The 26,308-nt window shown below is 37.3% G+C and overlaps 1 protein-coding gene across 6 annotated transcripts in view; it reads left to right on the top strand.

Moving 5' to 3' along the window:
* TBC1D32 (TBC1 domain family member 32) overlaps window positions 1-10,312 on the top strand; it is a 65,200-nt gene extending 54,888 nt beyond the window's left edge. For all 6 annotated transcript variants that reach the window (XM_026054582.1, XM_026054581.1, XM_026054585.1 and 3 more), the window contains 6 exons: window positions 1,093-1,162; window positions 2,479-2,594; window positions 3,569-3,723; window positions 5,113-5,253; window positions 7,115-7,303; window positions 9,153-10,312. In XM_026054582.1, the coding sequence (XP_025910367.1) occupies window positions 1,093-1,162; window positions 2,479-2,594; window positions 3,569-3,723; window positions 5,113-5,253; window positions 7,115-7,303; window positions 9,153-9,272 (791 nt within the window). In that variant the 3' untranslated portion in view covers window positions 9,273-10,312. The remainder of the gene's footprint in view (window positions 1-1,092; window positions 1,163-2,478; window positions 2,595-3,568; window positions 3,724-5,112; window positions 5,254-7,114; window positions 7,304-9,152) is intronic.
* Window positions 10,313-26,308: the final 15,996 nt, after the last annotated feature.

Here is a 26,308-nt window from a genome sequence, read left to right as displayed (position 1 = left end):
TCTGGGATTTCTTTTCTTGCTTAGGGGCATTTCTTCCCCTAACTAGTAAACATTGTATTTTAATAGTATAGTATCTGTTGTTGGCTTACCAGTAGCATAGAACGTTTACATGAATAGGTAACTAGGGAATCCTTCAATTTGTGTTTGGCTTTTATTTTTTTTTTAGTCTGAGAAGGCTATAGAGCAAATATCAATTTAGTGTGACCTGCCTCCTCCAAGTATTTTTCCTTTAACCACTTGCATGAATATGTTATGTTTTCTCCTGCCATCTATAATATTTTCATTTTTAAAAACAGAAATATTTTAGATTTTTTTAAAATATTGACTTTGTATTTTTATCAGCATTTTAATCCTCTTTATTATTACTGTTATTATTTTATCTGAAAAGAGAAAAAGCCTCCAGCTTTGTAGTTCATACCACTTTTATTGAGTTGTAACATTTTTTCTGATACACTTATAATTRATGAGACGTATACACAAGAGAGGGAGTGCCTTTTTGCATTTAGAATGGAAAATTTTGAGAMAATATTACTAAAATAAATTACTTTAATGAATATTTATCTATCTTAGAGCTGTATATTCAGTAAGGGCACAGTGGGATATCTACAAGTATTTGAAAGAAAAAAATACAGAAGTTGTAGATTTTTTATTTTAGCATTTATTGGATTTTATTAAATTGATAGTGCAATAGATATATTGTTAACAAGGTTAACTTTACCACTTGGGCACTTAAAGTCCACTGGAATGTAAGAAAGTACATCAGAAAATACTGATTTGTCCAAATTCTATGCCACAAGTGATGCAGTTATACTGAGAAATGGATCTGAAAGTTCTTGGTTGTTCTTGGTGCTGTAAAGCTATAGATAAACATGTAAAAAGTGACCATTTTCTCTTAGAGTGCTTTTATTAAATATATATATATATGTAGTTATATTTTAAGTTATTGATGCATCCTTTTCAAACACCACTGGACTTGTTTTAAATAAAGTTCTTCAAAATGTATTAATAGATAAATTTTGAAAAAACTTCATAGTTTTCAGTTAAARTCATACTTATAATAATGCCTTTTAATGTTTTCTTCTTTTGTTTTAGCTACTGATACAAATGTGAAGAATGAAAGCCTTTCAGCTGTGCAGCAGCTCGGTGTTGAAATGACAGTCAGGTAAACAGCATTAAAATACCTCCCTAGAGTGTTCCTAGAATTTGTTTGATTTTCTTGGAATGACTGTAATGATATTTAATCCATCAACTCAGTGCTTTATACCATTTAAACCTAAAGATCATCTTTGAGAAAATGAATTCTAAGCCTCAAAATGAAAGAGGTATTAGTACATAATTAAATTATCTTTACAAATTATATTAGTCAATATTGTACTAAGCATTAATTGCAACTTGTTAGTAAGATTTACTGCTATAAATTACATTATCCTGATTTACATGTCTTTTTCACCTCACGTTAGTTCTCTTAATGGTTCTGTTTAGCTAAGTTTAGTTATATGCCGTTTACACTTCTTATCTGGTAATTTGTAGAGCCAAGATGAAGGAGAAGTTAATGTGTCTGTAGTTCCACAAATTGTTATCTTTAGCATTAWTTTTTGAATTCTGCTGTTAATAATTGCACTTAAAAAAACCCTAAATAATGAATCATGTGTGATTACAAAGAATGAAATGAATTACATGTAGCAAGAGATATATAGCAAGATATTAGCAAGAGATGTCAGGGACAACAGGAAGAGCTTCTACAAATATATCAGCAGCAAGAGGAAGTCTAGAGAAAATGTTAGTCTGCGGCTGAATGGGGAGGGAGCCTTGGTGACAGAGGATGCRGAGAAGGCAGAGTTACTAAATGCCTTCTTTGCYTCTGTCTTTACTGCTAAGGCCAGTCCCCATGAACTACAGAGTCCAGATAAAAGAACCGGGAGAGAGGAAGATTTTTCGCTGATCGAGGAGGATTCAGTTAGCGAGTATTTAGTCAAACTAGTCACCCACAAATCTATGGGCCCGGATGGGATGCACCCCAGAGTGCTGAGGGAACTGGCGGGGGTTATTGCTCAGCCGCTCTCCCATTATCTGCGAGAGGTCCTGGAGAGCAAGGGAGGTGCCGAAGGACTGGAAGAAACCAAAGTCACTCCAGCCTTCAGAAAGGGCAAGAGGGAGGAGCCGGGTAACTACAGGCCAGTCAGCCTCACCTCTGTCCCTGGAAAGGTGATGGAGCAGCTCATCCTAGAGAGCATCTCTAGGCATGTGAAGGAGAAGATGATCAGGAGTAGTCAKCATGGATTCACCAAGGGGAAGTCATATTTGACAAACCTGATAGCCTTCTACATAGGGATGACTGGCTGGCTGGACCAGGGGAGAGCYGTGGATRTTGTCTACCTTGACTTCAGCAAGGCTTTTGACACAGTCTCCCATAATATCCTCATAGGAAAGCTTCTGAAAAATATATTTAACCTTTGGTTACTATTATTATTGTGATAGATATGGGAAATACTTAAACTTACTAAAGGAACATGCCGAAGATGAGCTGTCCTCRGTGTTGTTGAGTTGTGAGAAATTTCTGAAACAACAGCAAACAACCGTAGCATCCACACTTTGTATCCTTTCTTGATGATGTGAATTGCATTGCCGGAATGATGCCAATGGAATTTCAACTCTCRCTTTGTGTTTTATTGGTGATGTAGATGTGTAGTATATTCTGAAGGAAAAAAAAAAAATCCGTTTCTACTGTGAGTTCTCATTAAGCTTGAAGATCTTCTTCCTGGGCTCCTATACTTTCTTAAAATATGTTGCAAGTCTCACTTGCAACAAACAGTGCAACCATCACTGTTGTTATAAACTGCTTAGGGTAGAGTCAAAGGTTTCTGAAGTCTAGAACATTGCAACATATTTGTGGTATTCCCATAATGCTGACTCTGTTAGTGATCTTTAATGATCCATGTTGCATAATCTGTGATTGTTATTTGATTAGAAAGAGTGTTTGTTTTGATTTCTGACTTTTTAGGATTTACTATAGAACTTCTTAAAATTAGCCTTACAGAGGTTTTACTGCCTTCTTTTATCCATTAAAATACTTACATATTACTTATATTTACTACATAAAAGCATATCTCAAGTATATTGGAATAAACTTCATCATTGTTRGAAGCTTTTCTTTTACTTTCTTCCTCTTAACTATCAGAACTCATGTTTTCCTCCTTTTTTGTCATTCTTCTTTCTTTTACTGTAAGGAGACTTGCTTTCATCTGTGTTTATTTCTGTATTTATGAATTTTATGTTTTGTTTTCTTTGGTTGATTTGGCTTGATAATTTAAGGGATGATTAGAAAAAAAAAAAGTGAAAAACATGGGGAAAATGGATTAAATCAATTCTCGTAATTCAAGTTTAAAGGCAGGTGTACCTCTGAGGTTTTCTGTTCAGAACACTCTCTTTTGTGCAGCTGTGTTCCCAATTTACCATCTCTGCAATGCTCAGCTCTGCCCATTTTGACATAGGGAGAGAGGAGGGCTACATTTCTTGCATGGCAGTGAAAAGAATTCCTTTGCTGCATTTCCTTAACTTTCTCATGCAGGCTGCTTGCAGGGAGCTTATGCTGGCTACGATTGGTTTGCATCTTCTGTGTTTCTGATAATGTCAGGAGACAGGGAGAAGACATTATGGTTTCTTCAGCGATTTTCACATCTTCTTGTTTCAGCATTTCTCTGGTTACCAAGACTGCATATGTCTGTAAGTTCTTCCTGAAAGACAACTTAGAAAAATAATAAATAAAATAGAGCATTTTATCAGGGAACACCTCAGGGTGCCTTTTTTTTTTTTTTTTTTTTTTTTGGTCTTTTTTTTTTTTTTTTGGTCTTTTTTTTTTTTTTTTTTTTTTTTTTTTTTTTTTTTTTTTTTTTTGGTCTTTTTTTTTTTTTTTTGGTCTTTTTGTGTTTTTGTCCTTATTACGTATTAACTTCTCATGAAAACCATCTAAGTGAACGTATGTCCCTGATGTACCTACTTTGTTGGTAGCATTAAATTTTGTGTGAAGGCTATGATAACATTCATTGAATAGCCTTTTTATTCTTATTGCAGTATTCAAGTTCATCTTTTTACTGGTAAAGCTAGAATTTTTGGGGAGAAAATGTAATAATTTTGAAAGTTATTACTGCCCAAGTACTTGAATGCTTTGTAATCTTAAATGATTAATTTTTTCAATCAGCCAATTCCATCTGTTGTTAGACTTGATACCATCTATTTAAAATAATAATTCTTCAATTTAACTTTGTCATTGTCTAATTATTTTAGATTTTGACTAAATCTAAAACTGTAGAAACTTCTTTCTAGTAGAAACTGTAGTCTCTACTAGAGAATTCTGGGATTAATTTAAAAAAGAAAAAAAAAAAGATTAAATTCTATATCTCTTCTTTATAAAAGCCTCTGTTTCAGCTGGCTTTTCACCAGAAATGGATGTATTGGATCCACTTAGGGCATGGAGTCCAGCCCTGAGATTGTTCCAGGAGAAAGAATTTCCGCTCCTTTGTGTGAATACAGTTGTGCTGAACATCACTGGTGCTGGGAACTCCAGTGTCATCTTCCCTACTAAACCTAGTCGGCCTGGCAGACAGCCTCCTGCAGTTCTTTGCACACTTACAACCTCTGTTCCTTTTGCTGCACAAAATAGAATTTCACTCGCTCCAGCCATGCCTACCACTGGGGAATTTTCATACAGAATACAGTTTTATATAATACAGCAGTTCTACTCACCCACCAGTAAAAGGGCAAAAAAAAATCTTTTTTTGATGTCGTTTAAAATTAAACACATTAATTACAGTTAAAACTGTAACAAGGGTTTGTGCACTCCTGCTTTGACCAGTAAAGCATACATTTAATAAATTAAAATGCTAATGATAAGGAAGAGCTGACATATTTTCTAACAGTTTAACTGAACTATATGTTTTTCCTGATGTTAGCACCAGCTTTTTATGTATTTCCTTATATATTCAGAAATCAATAGTAACTGCTTGGGATATGTTAGTAGTAGATATGTGTGTATCTTGGCTTGAGAAAGCAGTTTTAAAATAATAAATTTTTGTTTCCACAGTCCTTTTCACTGGTTGTATTTTTGTTACTCAGATGCACCTGCCTGTTACCACAGTGGAGTCTGGCATCCACCCAGTGTATTTTTGCAGTGCTCACTACCTGGAGATGGTGCTGAAAGCTGAGGTACCACTTGTCTTTTCAGCCTTCCACATCTCTGGTTTCCCTCCATCTCAGGTAATGGGTGAAGGAATACCAAAGGAACATGAACTGTTAAAACTTAAATCCACAAAATCAAGGACATTCAGTGTTAAAATTAAAAGCAATAAAATTCAGCAATAGTTTTATTGCTTACATCGTAGTGAAATGGTTTAAGAAGAATGTTCTAAGTTTCTTCCACTCCAAACAAATTATTACTTGTTTTCAGTGGTGGTGTATGGTGGTTATGAAAGTGAGAGGAAGAGCTAATATTGTATGCAGAGTGACTTAGAGCAGTTGAAAAGAGAAATTGATTAACTTCATTAGAGGAGTGGCAGTGCACTGCACCTGATCATCTTCCATTACAGGTTSATTCAAAAACTTGATTAAAAAATTCTGTTTGTTAAAACCTCAGYTTTATAAAGGGAATTAAAATCCATTTTTGAATCATTTTCTAWTTTTTTTTTAATGGAATGGAAATCAGTAGCTAGGATTGGTGTATAATAGGAAGCAGTTTGGGCAATATTAGAGCGTTTTTAATTTTTTTTATATTGACAGCCGTTCCAATCAAGGTTAAAAAAAAAAATCTGTTCCTGTATTAAAGACATTTTACTAGAAAAGAATATTTCATGATAATGTTGGTTTTCCTTTTCATTACAGTGTTTTGGAAAYACCAAGTCGTATACATGTAACATTGTTTGTTATATGTCATGCATCATTAGTCATGATTAAGCATAAACAGCTTCTTAACCACAGAAAGAGAGCTTATGTCTCTATTAAATTACTGTTCCGAGGCAAAAAAAAAATATTTTTTGGCTTATRCCTTCAAAGTAATATTTTGTCCCAAGGTTTGCAGTTTAGAAGTGTTCCTAGTGAGGATGSATACTAGCACTTTCCACATATTTGTTAAAAAGTCAGTCTGGGGTTTATGTTTTCAGGAGAGGAGTGATAAATGAGATTTTTTTTTCATGATAGGAATAATGAGGTATTTATAAGGCTTCTGGTTTGGGGTGAGAAAACACAAGGGGRTAATGATTTCCTTCCTTGGTTATTCTTGTTTAACTTGTCCTGTGTTGTCTTCAGTTTGCACTCCCTTCATGGTAAGCAATTTAGCATTTTAAACTGCTAACAAGATCTTATTAATTRTGTTGCTGAAAGATCACTAATGGTGTGATAAGCACTTACCTCTGTCTRTGTGATTTTTCCCGTTTTATTGGAAGGGGAACAAACAAGTCCTGAACTGTGAAAACAGCTCTAGGGTGATGAAGTGCCCGTGTACACAAATAAATAACTGAATGCAGAATTTCCTTGCAGAATATGGCTACTTTCATCTAATTAGAGTCTTGGTACTTTCGGCACTGCATATTCTTAAACACTTTGAGGATTGATTAGAAGGAAATTTGTGGTCTACAACTAAATGAAATTCTCTGTGCACTTTGTGCATTATGAGTTAGAAGTGGAGAAAGGAGTTGCTAGATGTTTTCCATCCTCATTTCATTAAATGCAAAAGTGCCTTAGGGAAGGACCTAGCATTCATTTATAAGGCAAATAACTGTTTTAATTTAAAGGAAAGTCTACGTTAAAGACACCCTCATCACCCTCATTACTCTCTAGACCATATAAAAATCCCAAGAAAACTCGTCATATAAAGACTGATGTCCTTATCTTTCATTGGACATTGACTTTTATGTTTCAGAGGTCATGGGTGTTCTGTTCAGACCTTGCGATTAATAAAATGGTGATTTTTTTGTCTTCTGTTGCACTTTTTTCCCTTTTATAACAACTAGTGATCTTGTTATAGGAAAAGGTGCTATAGTATAAAAAGTTAAGAGATGATGTTAAATGATAAGAAGTGAAGAGCTACAGCAATTTCAAAGTATGTAATTTCATTTTCATCCAGATCTGTTTACAGTGGATAACTCAGTGTTTCTGGAACTACATGGACTGGATTGAGATCTGTCACTACATTGCTACATGTATTTTCCTTGGTCCTGATTATCAAATATATATGTGTATAGCTGTGTTCAGGCACCTACAGCAAGACATTCTGAAACACACCGAAGATCAAGATCTTCAGGTTTTTCTGAAAGTAAGGATTTCTTTTTTAATCTTTCAACTGCTGAAGGGAAGCTAAACTTTGTAAACTGGAAATAAAATATATTGTTTAATTTGAAAAATGTATATTGAATATACATATTGATTTCAAGTGAGATAGTACTTTGGTTTTGCAGAGAATAGTAATCTTACATATTGTCCAGATCAGCACCCCTTGCAATCGATATTAAGTCCTGAGGGAGATTGATTCAGGTCTCCTGGTCTGATCTGCATCGTATTAAACTAGATATTCTCCAGAGAGGTGGATTTACACAAAGATGTTTGAAAAGGTGAGGCACAAAAGTCAGTGGACTGTGTTATTTTGACCAGGTGCCATATACTATACTCATAGCTTAATACACAACTGGTTGTGAGTGCATTAAAACCATGACACATTGTTTGAAAAGGTGAACTCTCTACTTGGAATCTAGTTCAGATTGATATAATGTAGTTTTTTTTTTTTTTTTTAATATTGTTTTTCCTCCTATTGTGCTGAATTGTGTTTTTCTTCCTATTGTGCTGAAGAAGCATCTGGGATTGATTATTGGAATGAGATTGATGCAAAATWCTTTGATATTCAGGTTCTTGACATAGCGTATTTGATCCATTTAAATAAAGATTAAGCAAAACATTTCAGCCCTTCACAGGAAAATCAGTGATTTTGATCTCTAATGATGAGGCATTAAGGGATTARTTATTTTAGATATCATTGTATCCACTTTGGATCCACTGCCTCAGAGTAGACTTAAGATTGAAAAAAAAAAAAAAAAAGTGAAACTTGTGGCATCCCTGCATTTGAAAGATGTTGGTACAATTCTGACTCAGCCTCCAGGTTATTTCAGCCTCCAGCGTGTGTATGTGTGTGTGTGTGTGTGTGTGTCTTGCTTATTTTATTTTTGTGATACTTTATGGGAGCTGTAGGGGTTGGTATGTAGGAATGTTTAACATGTGTCTTGTATACAGAGGATGTGGTCAATACATCTCAATACTGACTCTTTAATTTTCCTTCAGCTTAACTGTGGTCATAATAAAAACATGATTCTTAGGGCTTGTTCATTTTTTTTTCCCCATTTCTTTGTCATTGCATTTGCCCTGCCCAAACAGGCAGAGCTGTTCCAGGTTGTGACTAAAGATGGCTTAATAACAGCTTTATACCAGTATGAATGTTATAGCAGTATAATAATTGGGTAACACCAGGTATAGATTTACTAAAGCAATTGTGTAATATAGTGTATGAAATTGCTTATCCCCTGGCTGGTTCAAACCAATACATCAGCCACCAAAAAAAAAAAAAAAAATCCTACTCCTTTTGCTTTTGCCTCCTGGACTATCTCTTTTTACTCATGTTTTTGGAATTAGTAGGAGTTAACTCTTCTGTGGTGATACAGAAGTGTTTATTCTATTTGTCTAAGCGTGTTGTAATGGTATTTAAAAATAAATATCTACTGTTAGATTCTCAAACATAATTGGATATAAAAACTTYAACAAACTTTAACATCCTGTGTGCCAGTATAAAAAGGCTTTCAAAATATTTTGATACCTGACTGGGCCTTTTTAATACTGGTTTTCCGTAAAATCTTCAGATGATTTGTTCCCTAAAAGATGAACAAGAAGTTCCATCTGAAAAGCTATTTGTTATCAAGGTTAAAATGAGGAAGAATTGTCTGGAAGTAGATACACTAATTCTTTTTTTTCCAATGAGATGTAATAAAATGCATTTTAAACACTCAGGGAGTGACAAGCAGAACAAAATGAGCTATCTTCAGCAGTTTGGAATTGATTAAATTTGAGCCATGCGTCTTTTTTTCCAAGCTAATGGATGTTTTCTGTGTACTATTGTGCAGGAAGAAGCTCTCCATGGATTTCGAGTGAGCGMTTATTTAGAATATATGGAAAGCTTGGAGCCAATCTACAGGCCAACGTTGCTGAAAGACATGAAAAATATCAGAGAGCAGACTGCATAGATAAAGCAAACAAGCATGTTATTTTCCAATTTTCACTGCATTCATGAAAAGGATGCCAATTATTTGATATATCGATCTCCATAAAAATAAGTCAGGCTCTGTACATGTACATATTGTAAAATAAATAAGCAGAGTTTTCAGAATATAGTTTCTACAYGAGGTCTTCATCTAACTTGGATGACCTGCATTAGTGTATTATCCCAGGCTTATTTTTGTTTGGCCTCAGAACCCACCTGTAGATTGCTGAAATGTGTTTTTTATAATGCCTGGAATCTGTTTCCAAAGCACACCATTATTTTCTTCAGTTTGGATCACAGTCTTCCTTTGTATTTTGCAAGGACCTGACAAAGTGCTTTTTCCTTAAAGCAACCATAAATTTGTGTGCAAGACRTGAACAAATGCAAAACAAATATTCTGTCTGCAGCTGTTCTGACTTGGTAGATGAAGTTGAGAAAATTAGGTGATCAGATACATGCAAAGAAAGTGTGCCCTTATYTCCCTAATAAATCATTTTTGCCATAAACAGCTATTTGTAGCCGACACTGTCAGTGTGTGGAAGTGAAAGACGGCCCCTCAGCAGCCTGGTCTAACTGGACCTGCTTTGAATAGATAATTAGACCAAAAAAATCTCTGGAGATTCCCTCCCTCCTACATGGATCTGTGATTGTAAAATAACACTGTTATGCTTTTTAACTTATCTGTGCTTGATTAAAGTTAGGATAGTTATCACCACCTTTGGTTTGCCATGGAAACATGCTCAAAGAAGGTTATATTCATAGGTTGCCTGAGATTCATCTCCTGTTCTTTTCTTCTGTGTTCTATGCCAGCACATTTGAAGGACCAAGGAGGTTTGTCTGTTTGTGTCCCAGCACTCTGAGACATGACTGTTCTCTAAACATAAACACATCCAGTGAAAGTAAGATTTTATAGGATGCATCCTGTGTAGCAGGTTGTAGTTTTCTCTCATTAAGGTATCTCAAAAATCTGTACTTTCAAACTAATCTAGTGGCACTCCTGTTCCCTCAGAGGCTCTATATGTGCACTTTCATTAGCATATAGAAAAGTTAGAACGTGATTTTAAGTTATATGAACAAATGAAGAAAAATATTACTTCCAGATATTAGTACATTTTTTATATCATTTAAATTTAGAAAGTAATTTGAATTTACTTTGCACTTTCACTAATTTATTTCTTGTTTGTGTTGTCTGATTTGAGATCATGTTGTTTTTTTTTCCCCCGCTGCCAAGACTGAAAATTGCTTCCTTTGTTATAGAGAAGACTGAAGACACTTGGGATTTCAGCCTTGATTATTTCTGTGTATACTGTGATTTCAAATATTTGCCGTTTTAGATTTCTTTTTTTTTCATTAAAAGATCTAAAGCAACTAGAAAGCAGTAGTCATTTTTTACTTGGGTCTTTTTTTTTCTAAAGAATTATGAATGAGAAAATGTTTTCTGCAACTGTTAGAATAGCTTCCTGCCCTAAGATCGTAAGATTCATAAAATACAACTTCATGTTTGACACCATTTGTGAAGTGAAAAAGAGAGTTCTATCTCCATCTCTCATGTTCAGCTATGTTTTTATTGTATAATATCTCAGCAAAAAGCTTTTATAAAAAAAATCATTTCTAGCACCCAGGAAAACTATTAAGAATCTTTGTATGTGAATGTGTTTMGTCTTCAGGGAAATGAAAGAATTAGGGCTGATATTTTCTAACATCATGATCATTCAGGGAAGATTTCCACACCAAAATTTCACTGAAATAGTAACAGTAAGCTTCACYAGAATAAATATATAAAGAAGTTCACCAATGTATAGTTGTTTTTCTGAATTCAGTKTCAAAAGACCAGCCAAGATATGGAGTCAATAAATAACACTCAAGTTGTTGACAGTATGTTCCCAAAATAAATGCTACAGTTGTCCAGATAAAAATCCTATTAATTTCTATTTGATTGAAATTATGGCCTGTAAAATGATAGCTATTACCAAGCAGGAGGGCTTCCTTCAGCATCTGTAAGTAATCAAAGGTTATATGTGGACAACAAGATACCATAGAGTGATCTTTCAACATTTTTCATACTGTCTATCGCATCTGCATCAAAATTTCCAAAAGAAAATACGAAGTAGAAATCTAACCTTTACAGTGATTGGATGAGCTTTGATAAAAGGTAGGTACTTTAACATACTTTAAGAAAAGGTAGACATTTAAGATACTAGTTTGCTAACTGCAGAACTTGATAATCACATTTTAAGTAGTTCAGAATTAAAACATTTAAATTCTCTTAAGTTTGTTATAAAACTAACTTGAAAGGGATTAAGGCAAGAGAGATGGGCAACGGTGTGGTCTATTTGGAATATAGCTCAAATGATGGATTTGTTCTCCAGTAAAAGGAAAATTCGCAAAAGAGGAAGTTTTCTTTTCAAGTATGTAAACCCAGAGCTCCTCTGCCTTGGCATTCCCTGTGGCTGCTCTTTCATGCTCCCCTTCTCTTCATACCCCCCCCCCACCAGAGCAAAACTGAGTAAAGCACTTCCTACCCATTGCAAGCCAAATTGAAGCTTCTTTCCTCCGTCTGCTCCGTTTAGTCTTTGTATGTGACCAATTCATTGCTTTTTTTAAGAGCTGAAGAGTTGCAGTAGATGTAGAATTGGTTTTACATGTTAGGCTCACTTCAGCATGCTTAAAAATTATTTTGCAGAGAATTGCTTTGCTTCCATCATGACTGAAGCTCTTGCAACAGAGTTCATCAATGAAACCAGTGGAAAGCACAGTTAGGTATCTTAGACTATAACTAGTTAACATTTTTCAGATTATCTATAAACAAGTTTATACTGGGTGAGATAGTAGGACATAAAAAGGCCCAGAGGGAATCTGGGTAAGTTCTAAAACTGATGCATAGCACACTAAGGACTCCTCCCTGTGTGTGGTCAGCTGCCTTGCAAGCAGCTAGTTTAGCAATGTCTGTCGTTTTCATGTATTAGAGGTGAAAAACAGTTTGCTTCCAGAGGAACCAAAATGAGTTGGGATTTCTTAGCTGATAGATAAGGTAATGGAAGAAGTTTGGTATGGGCTATTATGGCAATTTTGAGTAGAGATCATTGCTGACACCCACACACAGATATTTTAATTCATTCCTGCAGTGCAGTTTCTTTGAAATAGTCACAAAGAAATTCAAACATAACAGAACCAGCCTCTCATAGAGCCCTTCCTAGATCAAGGCTATGCCAGTACTTGCAATTACAAAATCTTTTCAAGAAAATGCCTTAGCTTTAAGAGTTTAAATTTCTACATTGCAACCTATGGTCATACTGTCTACTGGCCTGTTCCGCAGTTGGCATCTAAAGAGATACTGAATTTCATGAAGTTACTCCATAAGCAACAGAATATCACCTAGTGGTTATTGCTACCTATCAATGTATAAAAGATTCTTTAGTGTCATTGTATCAGATTCTTACGTGTCATTGGAGTCATTTTGATTTCATCTTTGGCAATGAATTTGTTTTCTCACTCCGAGATAGTCATTCTTCTTGAGTACAATTTCAGCAACTCTTCTGAAGTTTTTTGGAATTCTTACCCTTGCTTCCTGACAACCACAGAGTACCTGAAAGGCAAATTCTGAATCTGATTAGGAGATCTGTCATTTTACAGACTTCTGTAAAGTTTCATCCAAAGTAATAGTTTCACTATTTCAATTTAAAATCAAACACCCTGTTCTATTACTTTTTGAACACCTCTTTCTTTTTTCTTGGGAATTACTTTATGCAGAAAGTGGTAAAAATCAGACCTTCGGTACCTTGACGTTGCTTCGTAAGTGAATTTATGCTGCTCTAGCGAAATATTACTTATTGTCAGTTTCCTGTAAGTCTTTATTTCAGAAAGTGTAAGTAGCTGGCATAATTCATCAAATGCCTTCTGTAGATACTTTAATAACTAAGCAGTATAAATTCCCCAAATAGACCCCAGTTACTTAGGCAACATTGCTAGATGATGTTATATATGAGGATGATCAGGGGCCTGGAACATCTGCCCTATGAGCAAAGGCTGAGGGAGCTGGGCCTGTTCAGCCTGGAGAAGAGAAGGCTGAGGGGGGGGGACCTGATCAGTGTCTATAAATACCTCAAGGGAGGCAGTGAGGAGGAGGGGCCGGCCTCTTTTCAGTGGAGGCCAGTGATAGGACTAGAAGAAACGGCCACAAGCTGAGGCACCAAAAGTTCCACAGGAACTTAAGGAAACACTTCTTGACAGTGAGGGTGACAGGGCCCTGGAACAGGCTGCCCAGAGAGGTTGTGGAGTTTTCTTCTCTGGAGAGAAGATCTTCTCTGGAGATCTTCCAAACCCACTTGGATGCAGCCCTGTGCCACGTGCTCTAGACTGTTATAGAAGATATATATGACTTATATAAGACTGTTATAAAATCTGTATATTAACTTTTTTTTTTTTAATATCACAAATTTTGGAGGGCTTACTTCTCAAAACATACCCCATAGCAAACATCCAGATGGTTAATAAGCACTTGAAAGCTCATATATGTGAGCCTGAAAAATCTATACATTTTGAGAGAGATTATGGCAGATGGCTTTTGAGCTACCAATTATGAAGCCAGGTCCTTTACCAGCAACAGATATTTGTCAGGATAATTAGCTTCCATCCTAGACATTTTGGGTAAACCAGAGACTCTTACCAGCTAAATAGCTGCCACTTTATTCTTTAACCCTTGACAAAACAAAACAAACAAACAACAAAAAAAMCCTCAACACACTACAGAGATAACCCTTCATACCAACCACTTTCATCACTATGGCATCAAATCMATGCAGGGAGGTACACTATACAGTTATCAGAGAGATGAACCAAATACAAGCAAAGAGGCAATAGAGTGAGTACCAAATGCTGCCACTGACAAAGGCTGTTTTCCATTGCCTCCAGCAACTCTGTCAGCTGCAGTTTCCTCATGTGCTGGAAAGCTAGAGTAAAATAGAATCTGTGAAGGTGCTGAGATGATTAGTTGGTGTTTAATTTCTAAAGCACTGAAAATGCTTATGAAAATTTTGTATGAAAATTCAATGTAAATACTAAATATTACTGAGACTCTTATAAAACCCAATTGTTGCCTGTAAGACAGAAATAGAATATCAACACACACATCACATGTAGACTGAAAGAGAGCCTGAAGTTATGGGAGACAGAGAAAATGATAACTTCTTTGGGTCAAGGACAGCCTGAAAACAAACCCCCCATTTTAGTGAGAGATACTTGAAGACATACTGACATACCATCTTACCTCTGGTTTGAGGATTTCCACATCCAGCCTTGCTGGTATATGGGAAAAAAAAAAAAAATGAAGGGGAAAAAAACAAAACAAAACAAAAAAAAAACACCCCACTCCTCTCTTCCAGGGAAATAATTAAACATAGGAAAACTGAAACTAAGTTTCTCTACCATGCTCTGGAAGTTTTCTATGTGAATCCATATCTACCTTCTTTGATTGCCTCTTCTYACTTCTCTTACCCTACTTTCCATTTTCATTCCCTTATTTACTCTTTCTTCTTCCTCTCTTAAGACTTTTCTCCCAYTTATTACATCTGGCTGTCATTGTCCACAGTCCCCAAATGTAAGCACCAAGGTATATGAAGGATTTCCTTGCTTGTGATTAACAGCTGTTACTATGATTTAAAATAAACATAATAAATAACTAAAATAAAGAAAAATAATACAAAATACAACAACCTGGAAAAGTTGAGTAGTCAGCTATAGGGAGACACCRCTGCCCCCAGATTAACTGCCAGTGGTCCCAATCCCGGCTCCCATTGCAGGGCACTAACTACTACTACCTCTGTCTGTTGGTCACATCCCACTAACCATCTGCTGACTAGAAACACCTGCGTTATCCCTAAGAGAGGTGTATTTTCCAGACTCAGCTGTCTAAGATAAAATCAGTAATATACAAGAATTATTTTCACCTGTTCATGTTTGCTATGTCTTCTGTCAATTATTTTTACTTCTGAAAACACTGAGTACATGCTTAAAAAAATTCAAGTATTCCCTTCCTTGCTTTTATAAAATGCCACATCTGCAGATAGAAGCAGTTRAATTAACCCTGTTTCCTCCTTACCTTATCTTCTGTTCATATTATGAGATAAATATTGAAAGTGGAAGAAACTAGAAGATTTAGCACTCAAAACAAACAAACAAAAAAAATCTCAATTTTGGTAGAAAAAGATAGATTGAGATTAAACTGTTAAACTCTAACCCTAGTGTTCAGTGTTTTAAAATATAAAACTCAAATAGCCATGAGATGAACAGTCTCAGCTTCTCTAAAGCATTTTGTGTTGTCTTCAAGTAACTTCTAGCTAATCCACACAAATATCCCATTGATTTCAAAAGGAGCCAAGTTAGGCCAACAGGGATTCCAATATCCTTCTGAATAGACTGAATTCATTATACTGTGTTATAATTAATGAGAAGAGATTGCAACTCAGAATGAAAACAGAGACACAGCTGAGCAGACATTTGGAAGGAATATGACAGACTACAGGCAATGCTGTGGTGGGATATAATGCGAAGTAGCGACACAAGGTTTCATTTCTAATTGCTGCGTTTTCCTGGGTATTATTTTTCCTGCTTGCCCACTGCCCAAGAGTGTCCCATTCCAGTCCCCACAGCATTTCTTCTGTAATGGTTTAAGTGAAGATATTTCCGACAACACTAATTTAGCCCCCCAAAAAGTTTTCAAGCAGAACAAAAGTGCATTGCCATTACAGATCACAGAATGGTTGAGGTTGGAAGGGACCTCTAGAGATCATCTGGTCCAACCTTCCTGCTCAAGCRGGGACACCTAGACACATGCTGTAGCATGTGGCACAGGGCGGCATCCAGGCAGGTAGACCTCCAGAGAAGGAGACTCCACAACCTCCCTGGGCAGCCTGTGCCAGGGCTCTGTCACCCCCACAGAAAAAAAGTTCTTCCTTATCTGGGGACAGAATTTCCTGTGTTTCAATGAATACTCATTGCCCCTTGTTCTATTACTAGACACCACTGAGAAGAGCTTGGCCCCTTCCTTCCAACATTCCCCCTTCATGTACTTTAGAGTACTTACATATATTAATCAGATCCCCTCTCAGCCTTCTCCAGAGAAMACAGGCCYAGCTCACTCAGTCTTTCCTCATACAAGAGATGCTCCAGTCCCTTAATCATCTTTATTGCTCTCCACTGGACCCTCTCTAGGAGCTCCACGTCCCTTTTGTACTGGGGAGCCCAGAACTGCACCCAACACTCCAGGTGCAGCCTCACCAGAGCTGAGGAGAGGGGCAGGATCCCCTCCCTTGACCTGCTGGCAACACTCCTCCTCATGCAGCCTCCTCCCCATTGGCCTTCTTGGCCACGAGGGCACTGATGCCTCATGGTTAGCTTGGTATCAACCAGGACTCCCAGGTCCCTCTCCGTGGAGGTGCTTTCTAGCAGGTCCACCCCTAATCTGTACTGGTGCCTGGGGTTATTCCTCCCCAGGTGCAGGACCCTGCACTTGTCCTTGTTGAACCTCATGAGGTTCCTCTCTGCCCAACTCTCCAGCCTGTCCAGGTCCCTCTGGATGGCAGCACAGCCCTCCGGAGTGTCAGCCACTCCACCCAGCTTGGTGTCATCTGCAAACTTGCTCAGGGTGCACTCCGTGCCCTCGTCCAGATCATTGATGAACAAATTGAACAGCACTGGGCCCAGCACTGACCCCTGGGGGACACCACTGGCCACAGGCCTCCAACTGGACTCGGCCCCATTTATCACCACCCTGGTGATACGAATTTATGAGATCTAGCAATAAGAAGCTATGAAAGCAGAATGAAAGTTTTTATTTTTATTACTAAGATAACTGATTTCATCATTAAGATAGTGAATACTTTGTTAAATCAACATTTTCATTCAAGATTTGATATTTCAAGAACAAACACGTTCTAGAATACGTGCCATTCTAAAATATATGACTTATTCTAGTGTAAGGCTCCACAGCCCAAGTTAGGGTTGTGATAACTGATCTTTCTGTCTCTAAAGTACATTAAAAATAATATGAGATATGATAATTTCCAGTATTCTTTGATGCATTTTAATCAAACATAAAAAATACAGGAGYTAGAACAGGACTAATGTGAGGTAGAATATGAAAGAGATTGTATAAAGAATTTACAGTAGATGGTAATCACAGCATATATTTTTCATTTTGAATTATAATGCTTCAGACACAATTTTAACCAGCATGAGCAGACTGAAAATCAAAACTTATTTGAAACATAACATCGTTGTATTAGTGCCATAAGAAATAACTARCATTTTATTTTTCCTGTAATGAAGTTGTCTGGAGAGCTGCAATATTTGTCTTGTTTCTGCAAATGTGTGAAGTGCATTTGTGACTTCACATTTGTGAAGTGCATTGGCATTTTATTTGTTAACTGGCCACTCATAAATAGATAGAGGTATGGCTCTAACTTCAAAGATTACTCAACCTAGTTTCAAGGATWTAAAATGCTGTTTCCAGATATACAGACCATGTCAGATTGCGCTTATTTTCAACTTCTAAGTAATACAGAAAGTGTTTTTTTTTTTTAAATTTCAGACCAAGAGCGAAGTACCAATTCTMTTGCTTCAGCTAACAGGAACTGATTCAGAAGGTTTCATTTGCTCATTGATATTTTGGTTCAGCAGACTGTCAGRAAAACCCTGCTTCCGTATTCCTGTGATCTCAAGCAACAACACCAGCAACAACAAAAATATCTTAAACTTAATATACAAATTGGTGCACAGAGAGGTATCACCATGATCTGAAAAAAATATAGTTTACTTGTGGCTGAACTGGGAGTTGACATTTAACTCCTATTTCATTTGCTCAGAAATAGAATGAGACAAGGAGAACACATGAAATTTATTTAGAATGATGAATGGTGAAAGCAGGCATTTCTTCTGGTGGATATTTAAAAGAAATAAATWTATCTTCCAAAACTGCAAGGTAAATTAACCATTTGAGAAACCATCTTTTAGCTCTTGAAGACTTCATCTGCTTTTGCTATTTCCTGTGCTCCAACTCAAAGCCTATCATGACGTCAGATTCATCTATGATGTTGGAAATAGATGCTTTTAAAAGGGACTGTGGAAATTTACACTTTAAATTAACACAGATATTAATGAGCCAACACAAGGTATTTACACTACAGCAYTCCTCTGTACCAGACCTGGGGATGAGGTCACTGATGAAATAAAGCAATATTGGAAATAAAATTAGGAAATGGAGGATCTTAGCACACAGATAAAATAGACACTAACTGCAAAGAGCAGAAGCTTTGTAACAAAAACCATTTATCACCTTTTTCTTTTTTTTAATGAACACTATGAGAGTTTCCAACAAAATAGTAAAAGTGATGGGAGAAAGAAAAGAGGGGAAAAACAAAGTGGCCATTTAACTAATTGAGCTCATTTTGTCATATGGTTCGTTTTGAGTTTCCTTCTCTACAAAATTCTGGACAGCTTACCTTTTCTGGAGTTGCCAAGACTACCTCCTGCAGCACAGTTTTCAAAGGGCATATTGCAAGGATTTTTCATATCAACCTTCTCTTAGATCCTAAAACCAAGGGTTGCAAACAACCCAGATTGGCAGCATGGGACTTCAGGTCCAAAATAACTTATTCCTCATTTTGATTCAGCCAAATATTGTTTGTCTCCTACTCTAAATCAGTGAAGAAAAGCATTCTGCTAGAAAATAGAAARCCAAAGTTTGGAACCAGTACAACAATTTTGGCAAAGAATTCCTTTAAAGGGAAATTATGCACCCATGAAGCAGCAGGTTAGGGAGACCATCTGTTTAAATCACTTTGGAATCATTCAATTACTGTTAGGAAATTATTCTTGTACAGACTATGGAGGTGAGGGGAAACCATGGCCTCTAGATACCCAAGCCTTTTGGCTGCCATGAAAATTTAATGAAGCTTCAGCTAGATTACTAGCAGCCAAACAATCTTCTCCCTTAGAGAAATTAACTTCATATAAAGAGTAATTATTTTCACCTTCAACATGCAGTAGGCTTGAAGCTTCCAAAACCTCCTACACTGCATGGTGGAATCTCAGGAGATCTCTCACCACCACTATTTGGGATTTATTCTCCCAAGGAAAACAGCAGGCTACAGTTGCTTAGTCTTTTACAAACTTCACTGGGAATCTCTAAGCCAAAATGCAAATGATTCAAGTTATAAAAAGGATATACATTTAATTACATTGTAGAGAACTTAATCCCAAGAAATATCCTATTCTTTTTTCCTAGCTCTCTAAGAATCTCATCTGTAATGAACTCATTTCCTTGCATTTGACTTGAAGTGGCACATCAGATTGACTTCATTAGGGTGAAGTGATAACTTAAATTCTGACTGGATTCTGGCCATTGCCCTGTAAATCAATAGGACTTTTATTTACCTACTTTTTTTTTAGAACACGACCAGACGTTAAAATGCTCTCTTTAGCTGTTATGGGTCATTGAAGAGAATGCATTAGAGAAGTCCCATCAATCCTATCAAATACTTTCCAAGATAGTAATGGCAAACGCTCTACTCCCTTGTTTCTTTACTGGRTTGCTCTCATATGCAATCTTATCAATAGTAGTTCCTAGATGTTGATTTTTCCCCTTCTCTGCCTAGGGCAATCTCTTTCCAGCTTTTATGCCACAAATGTGGGATAAATACTCTATCCTGCACTCACTTCAGAAAGGCCCTACTATATTTGGCTTCCTATGGCACAGGAGACCAAGAATAATGGTCAAGAATAATGGAGTATTGGGTGCAGTTCTGGGCTCCCCAGTACAAAAGGGACRTGGAGCTCCTAGAGAGGGTCCAGCAGAGAGCAACAAACATGATTAAGGGAGTGGAACATCTCTTGTATGAGGAGAGACTGAGAAAGATGGGTCTGTTTTCCCTGGAGGGAAGGTTGAGAGGGGATATGATTAATATATGTAAGTACCCTAACGTACATAAAGGTGGAATGTAGGGAGGAAGGCGTCAACCTCTTCTCAATGGTAGCCAGTGATAGGACAAGGGGCAATGGGTACAAGCTGAAACACAGGCAGTTCCATCTCCACRTGAGGAAGAACTTCCTTCCTSTAAGGGTGACAGAGCCCTGGMACAGGCTGCCCAGGGAGGCTGTGGAGCCTCCTTCTCTGGAGATCTTCCAAACCCACCTGGATGCCACCCTGTGCCCTGTGCTCTGGGTGTCCCTGCTGGAGCAGTGGGTTGGACTAYGTGTTCTCTAGAGGTCCCTTCCAACCTTAATGATTTTCTGATTCTGTAATAMTCTCAATTCAGAACCAGAGAACCAACTCTCAAACTGCTCATAACAAGTGACCTTTATTACAGAATCACAGAATCTCAGAATGTTCAAGGTTGGAAAGCTGGCCACGAATGAGAAGAACTTGTCCCCTTCCTCCCTGCATTCTCCCTTCATGAACTTATACATGTTAATCATATCCCCTCAGCCTTCTCTTCTCCAATCTGAACGAGCCCAACTCAGTCTCTCCTCATATGAGATGTTCCATTCCCTTAATCATCTTAGTTGCTCTTCGCTGGACCCTCTTGAGAAGCTTCACATCCCTCTTATACTGGGGAGCCCAGAACTGCMCCCWATACTTCAGGTGCAGCCTCACCTGAGGCTGAGCTCACCTGAGCTGAGTAGAGGGGCTGGATCCCCTCCCTTGACCTGCTGGCACACTCCTCCTGATGCAGGAAGAGTGTCCTCCTTTATGCCCTTACATACTCCAAACTTCTCTGAAACATATGCACAAGCAAACCAAACAACAACTCCAGAAGCTAGTAGCTGGCCATTTCTTCTAGGAAGTGTCTGACCAACCGTCTGCATCTTAAGGGACTTACCACAGTTCTTATGTAATAGGCAACGACTGTCAAATACTTAACTCAGAATGGGGTATCTGGAAAAAGCAAATGAACTTGTAATTCAAATGAACCTACAGTTTGTCTGAGGTACAAATCCAACTTTTCTGTCTCCTATGCTAGCTTGTCACTTAAACTTAAACTCATATTTAACTTTACTGAAATATCCTCACCGTGTTCTTTTAAAGAGCAAAATCTACTGTACAAGGCAGTTATGACATAAAATTTTCTTAGGAAAAACTAGTTGCTCAACTCCACYGAAAACATGACATACATCAAAGTGTTCTGTAAAATAGAGACTCACAAATTACTTTGAGTGTACCCTTGACCACCCACTCAGTGAAAAGAACATTTTCTTATATTTAAATAGAATTTCCTGTAAATACCTGGACAAATGTGGAGCTGATGTATGCAAACCTTCCACAGATTACCACTATGGTTACTCATAGGGCCAGCTGCTTTTCATCCATGAGGTCAGAGTTTCAAATAGCTGTTGAAAATACGATGCGATATTAACATGCCATGCTGAACAATATCATCTTTCCCTGGCAAGCTGGGAATATCCTCTTGTCTGTTGTGAATAGCAGTAGCACTTTTTGCTGTGACAAGCTTTGGACATGAGATTTTCACCATTTTCCAAAAACTCAATAATTGTTTTCAGTCAGGGAAAACCTCTTAAACGTTGTCCATGAAAACAACTCCTCCTCCCATTACCCCACTTCAGTGAAATAACAAAGTATTATTTAAAAGGCAATGGGATATCCCTCACATCATCGGGATGCTTTCATACTGTTCATACCGTTCATTTATCAAGTCTGATACTATCTTCTAACCTGATTCAAAGGAGCTCCCAAGTGCATTTCTTGGAGCAAGAGACTAGCAGAGACCTCCCAAAGACATATTTTGACATGCTAAGACAACCTAATAACTTGCTACTTCTTGCTATTCCTCTCATCCCTTGCATCACATTTACTCTAGCAATGGCTATTAACAATGACAAAATGTTTAAGGACAGAGATGGGAAGATATGAGAATTTCCTTGATTTATAGTAGGTGTCTTATGTTTATGAAAATGTCAAAGTCACAAAAATAAAGTGAGGATTATGAAGGTCAAGGGCCTACCTAGCTTTAACACTTCAGGAAAACATGCCACTTTTCCATTTGACTACAGAAAAAACATAGGGATATCTTTTGATTTAGTCTTTGTGATATTTCCTTAGTTATATATATATATATATATATTTTTGTAAATTCAACTTCAAAAATGTCAACTGTAAATACAAGACAACATGATAAAAACCTGCTGAGCYCTCTCTGAAAGAAATATAGATTGAGGATTTTAGACTAGATATCATGGATAAATTAACATAAGRCTTATTTAATCTAGCCAAAGAAATTTAAGACTTATCTACTCTACTGAGAAGGAAAACMTTCAAATTATGATCTAGGTGAACAGCAAGGCAGGGCAGCCTGTTTAAAACAGTACCTTTTCTCTGTTGGCCTCAAAATGCCATTAAATTATGATAAAAGAGTACTGTTAACAGATGACAAAATGGTAATTGTTTCTGTAACTGCACAGGCTTTCAGTGGAAAAGTAAACATTTTTGTAAGTTTTGGAGAAATCTCTTACTTTCATTAAATCCAGAGTAACTGATCCATTGAGATGCCAGGACTCCTTTTAAGAGTGCTTAATGCTAGGTAAAGTTTCTAGCCAGGTGTCATTATGGAGAGGGAGAACTCATAAAATCCAAGCAGATGTTTTAGAAAACATGCTGTGATCACTTGTRAGGCGAACAGGCAGTTTGATAGATTGCAATTATTACTAGTTAAATGTTCAGTTCTTTTCCCAATGTAATCAGGCCACAAAGATTAGCTCATTATGCAAATGCAGCCAGTGAACACTGTGTGCACAGTGATGTAGCAAAGATGCTGCACAGGCAGCAAGCTACCCTAGGTACAGAGGAAAGCCAGAATTTAAAGCAGTCATTGTAGTAATAAAAAACAATTAGAGGGAGTGTAAACATTAGGTCTGAGGCTGGGAAATTAGAAAAGAAATAACTATCAAATTAGTATGCCAGCATGGAGTTGGAAAGCAAGGCCTTTCATAAAATAATCAGAGCACAGCAGAGACAGTCAGAATTTAAATTGTAGTTCCAAAGGATGTGGAAGTATTGCCCACTTGCAACAGAAATCAACTCCAAGGAGTATATGAAACCAGCACAGCTTTCACCCTACTGTAGAATAGTATCTTCTCTGCAATGTTATCCTGCGCTTATGAAACTGACAGTTTCCTGACCCAACTCCATTTAGTTAAAACTGCATTTGTGCTGAGCCTCAGACATCTCTTCTGAGACCTCCAGCAGTTGAAGAGTCTCTCACAGACCCAAGGCAGTTGCAAGAGGCCTCTGTGGGCTGCCAGAGACGGAGCTCTTCATGCCCTCGCTCCCTGTCTTCTCTGGGAGGGCTGCAATCCCATCAAGAGCAGATGAGGAAAGACACATCTAATAACATGAGAGCTGCCCAGGCTGCAAGCTAGCAAGGCTTGACTCAAGCAGCTCAGGAAACCTTTTGGATACACACATGTCCCTGTGACCTACCCAGACAAAATTCCCTGTACTGGAATCAGGAAAACAGTTAAAAATATATCAATCAGGAGTCCCAGGCCTATAAATCTCTGTAGGTAAAGGCATTTTGGCAGCCTTAAAACAGAAAATGATCCCTTTTAACTGGCTTAAAGAAATGAACTGGAATTTGATCACCTAATAGCTTGTTATCCAGTTCTCTATATAGGCACTCAGACTGTCACACACACTCAGGATTTTTCATACATTTAGAAGGAACCTAAGACTTTGAAACTGTTATTTGTACACTCCACTGACAACATGGCTGGGTTCCGTAAGTATTATGGGGATGAACAGTAAGGTTTTTCTCTCTCTCTTCCAATAAGGATGCTCGAGTTCCACACCTCATTATAACGGCAATAGGAAAAAGGCATTTATACTCAACAACTGTACCACAGGAATTAGGATGCAGCTACTTATGAACTCTTTGCTCAGCTTCATTCTGGTATCTTTGAACTCACTGCTGACCTGTGATCTAACTCCATAGACACCTCTCTCTCCTAAATTTTTGGTAGGGGGATACCCACGTGGAATCCCACCTCATTTTAAACCCTTGTTCAAACTCCAAGATAGAAGCTACTGACAAAACCTTATTAAAATTGAAAAATACACACTTAATCCTCCCACAGCTCTCAAACCTATACCATATTATACCCAAAATTCTGGGTATAATCTCAGTCTGCCTCCCTGTGGACAAAAGCCATCATTAAAGACTGACAGTTGTAGCAGCAACCATTGCTACATATTTTAGGTGTGTGTTTTTCACAAGCTGTCTAGGATCACTGATAGCACCTCCCTGGGTTTTACTATGATTAATCTATCAACTCTGTCTCTGTTTTCATACTACTTGTGCCCATCACGTTGAGCCTCACAGTGTGATTGCTTCCATTTTCTCAAGCCCAGTCGCATTAGGACTGCAGCAGGTTCAGACCTGTGGTCTGAGCAGTGGAAATTCATTCATTACACTCCCAGGGATCTCCCACATAATCTTTACATCTGATGAGCCACCCAGGGCTATATTCATCCTTAGGGAAATATTTATTCAATTTTCATTTTTTGCTTAGTCTCCAGGAGATGGGAAGCAGTCTGGGAAGATACATCTTGTGTGAGACCTTAATTTGTCAGGAGCTCCACAGTAGCATGTGCAGCTTCTGACAGGGACTCAATCCTATTCAGCTTAAGACAATGTAAGTGTTCAAAAGCAGAAATCTCACTTATTCTATCCCACTTGAGAAGCTAAACCAAACTCTAGTAGGCAGTCAGCTGAACAGGTAGCTACTGGCATTTACCACAGTAAGCACACACTACCTCCAAAGCTATAGAGAAAAATTAGCTATGATAGTGTATACAGACTTCCTGACAAATGCTAAAATGCCGAACCTTTAAGAGATTGCCAAAGTCTTATTGCTTTCAGATTTAATGGCCAGGCCTCAAAGACTGGTAAACTCAATGAAAACTCAATAAACAAAATCACCAAATATCAAGATACGTTTTATTTAATGATAAAATGATACTTGCATATAGTAGTACAGAATATCAGTGATCAATTCTGGACACTCATTTCTGAGGTACCTGTAGACCTAATGATCTGTCTTGTAGATGTACAAACACATCCTAAAGACATCTTCATTTATATAATGGATTATAGTCAGTTTTTATAGGCTAACACATAAATCTACTAATGGTTCTAGTATCCTATACTAGTATCTAGTATCTCCATACACTGCTTGTAAGACAATTTAACAGAGGCTTCTGTTTTCCCTAGCCATTTTTCACAACATATATTTTCCTGCATCAGGAGATTCAACACTCTGCTCAGGATTCTCACCTCAGCATCACAGATCACTAGCCTCCATAAGCAMAAACAAGCCAAGCATACTTTTTTTGTTGTGCATTAAAATCAGTTCCTCTTCAGGTTGCATTCAGGCTGATCAATAAATGTTCATCTACATTTATACTATCAAGGCCTCTATATCTATTGTCATCCCAAGATTTCATTTAACATCCTTAAAAGGATGAACCCTGCATAATGTTTCCTCAGGTAGGGTTACTAACATTCTCAACAGACATGCGTAGCAACAGGAATACATGCTTGCTCTAAGGCCACTGCCAATATAGTCTCTACAATAGTAGCTCATTCAAAGAATATATATACTAGATCCTCAGCTACTTGTTAAAATGTCAATATTATTGTGATATATTTGAATGTTAATCTTTTAAAATTATAGCTTTCTTTTGTATTGCTTGTTCATATATGGGTGCACATATATGGGTGGTGTTACAACAAGTTAAAACTACTAAGATTGGGACTTGTTTGTCTGTAATATTTGTTACTGCATCAGCAGAATACACTTCAGTGTGTTTTGCCTCCCTCCTCACCATGCATGCAGTGCAGTAGCACTGGAGGTTGCTTTCTCATACATATTTTTTWAAAAAAGATTGAACAGTAAAATATATCGTCTACTAGCACTAAGCATTTGCAGGAAACAAACAACCAACAAACC

The sequence above is a fragment of the Nothoprocta perdicaria genome, unplaced genomic scaffold, assembly GCF_003342845.1.
Source record: "Nothoprocta perdicaria isolate Ctin4 unplaced genomic scaffold, notPer1 scaffold_123, whole genome shotgun sequence".
Lineage (NCBI taxonomy): Eukaryota > Metazoa > Chordata > Aves > Tinamiformes > Tinamidae > Nothoprocta > Nothoprocta perdicaria.
This window is presented reverse-complemented; position numbering and strand designations above follow the sequence as displayed.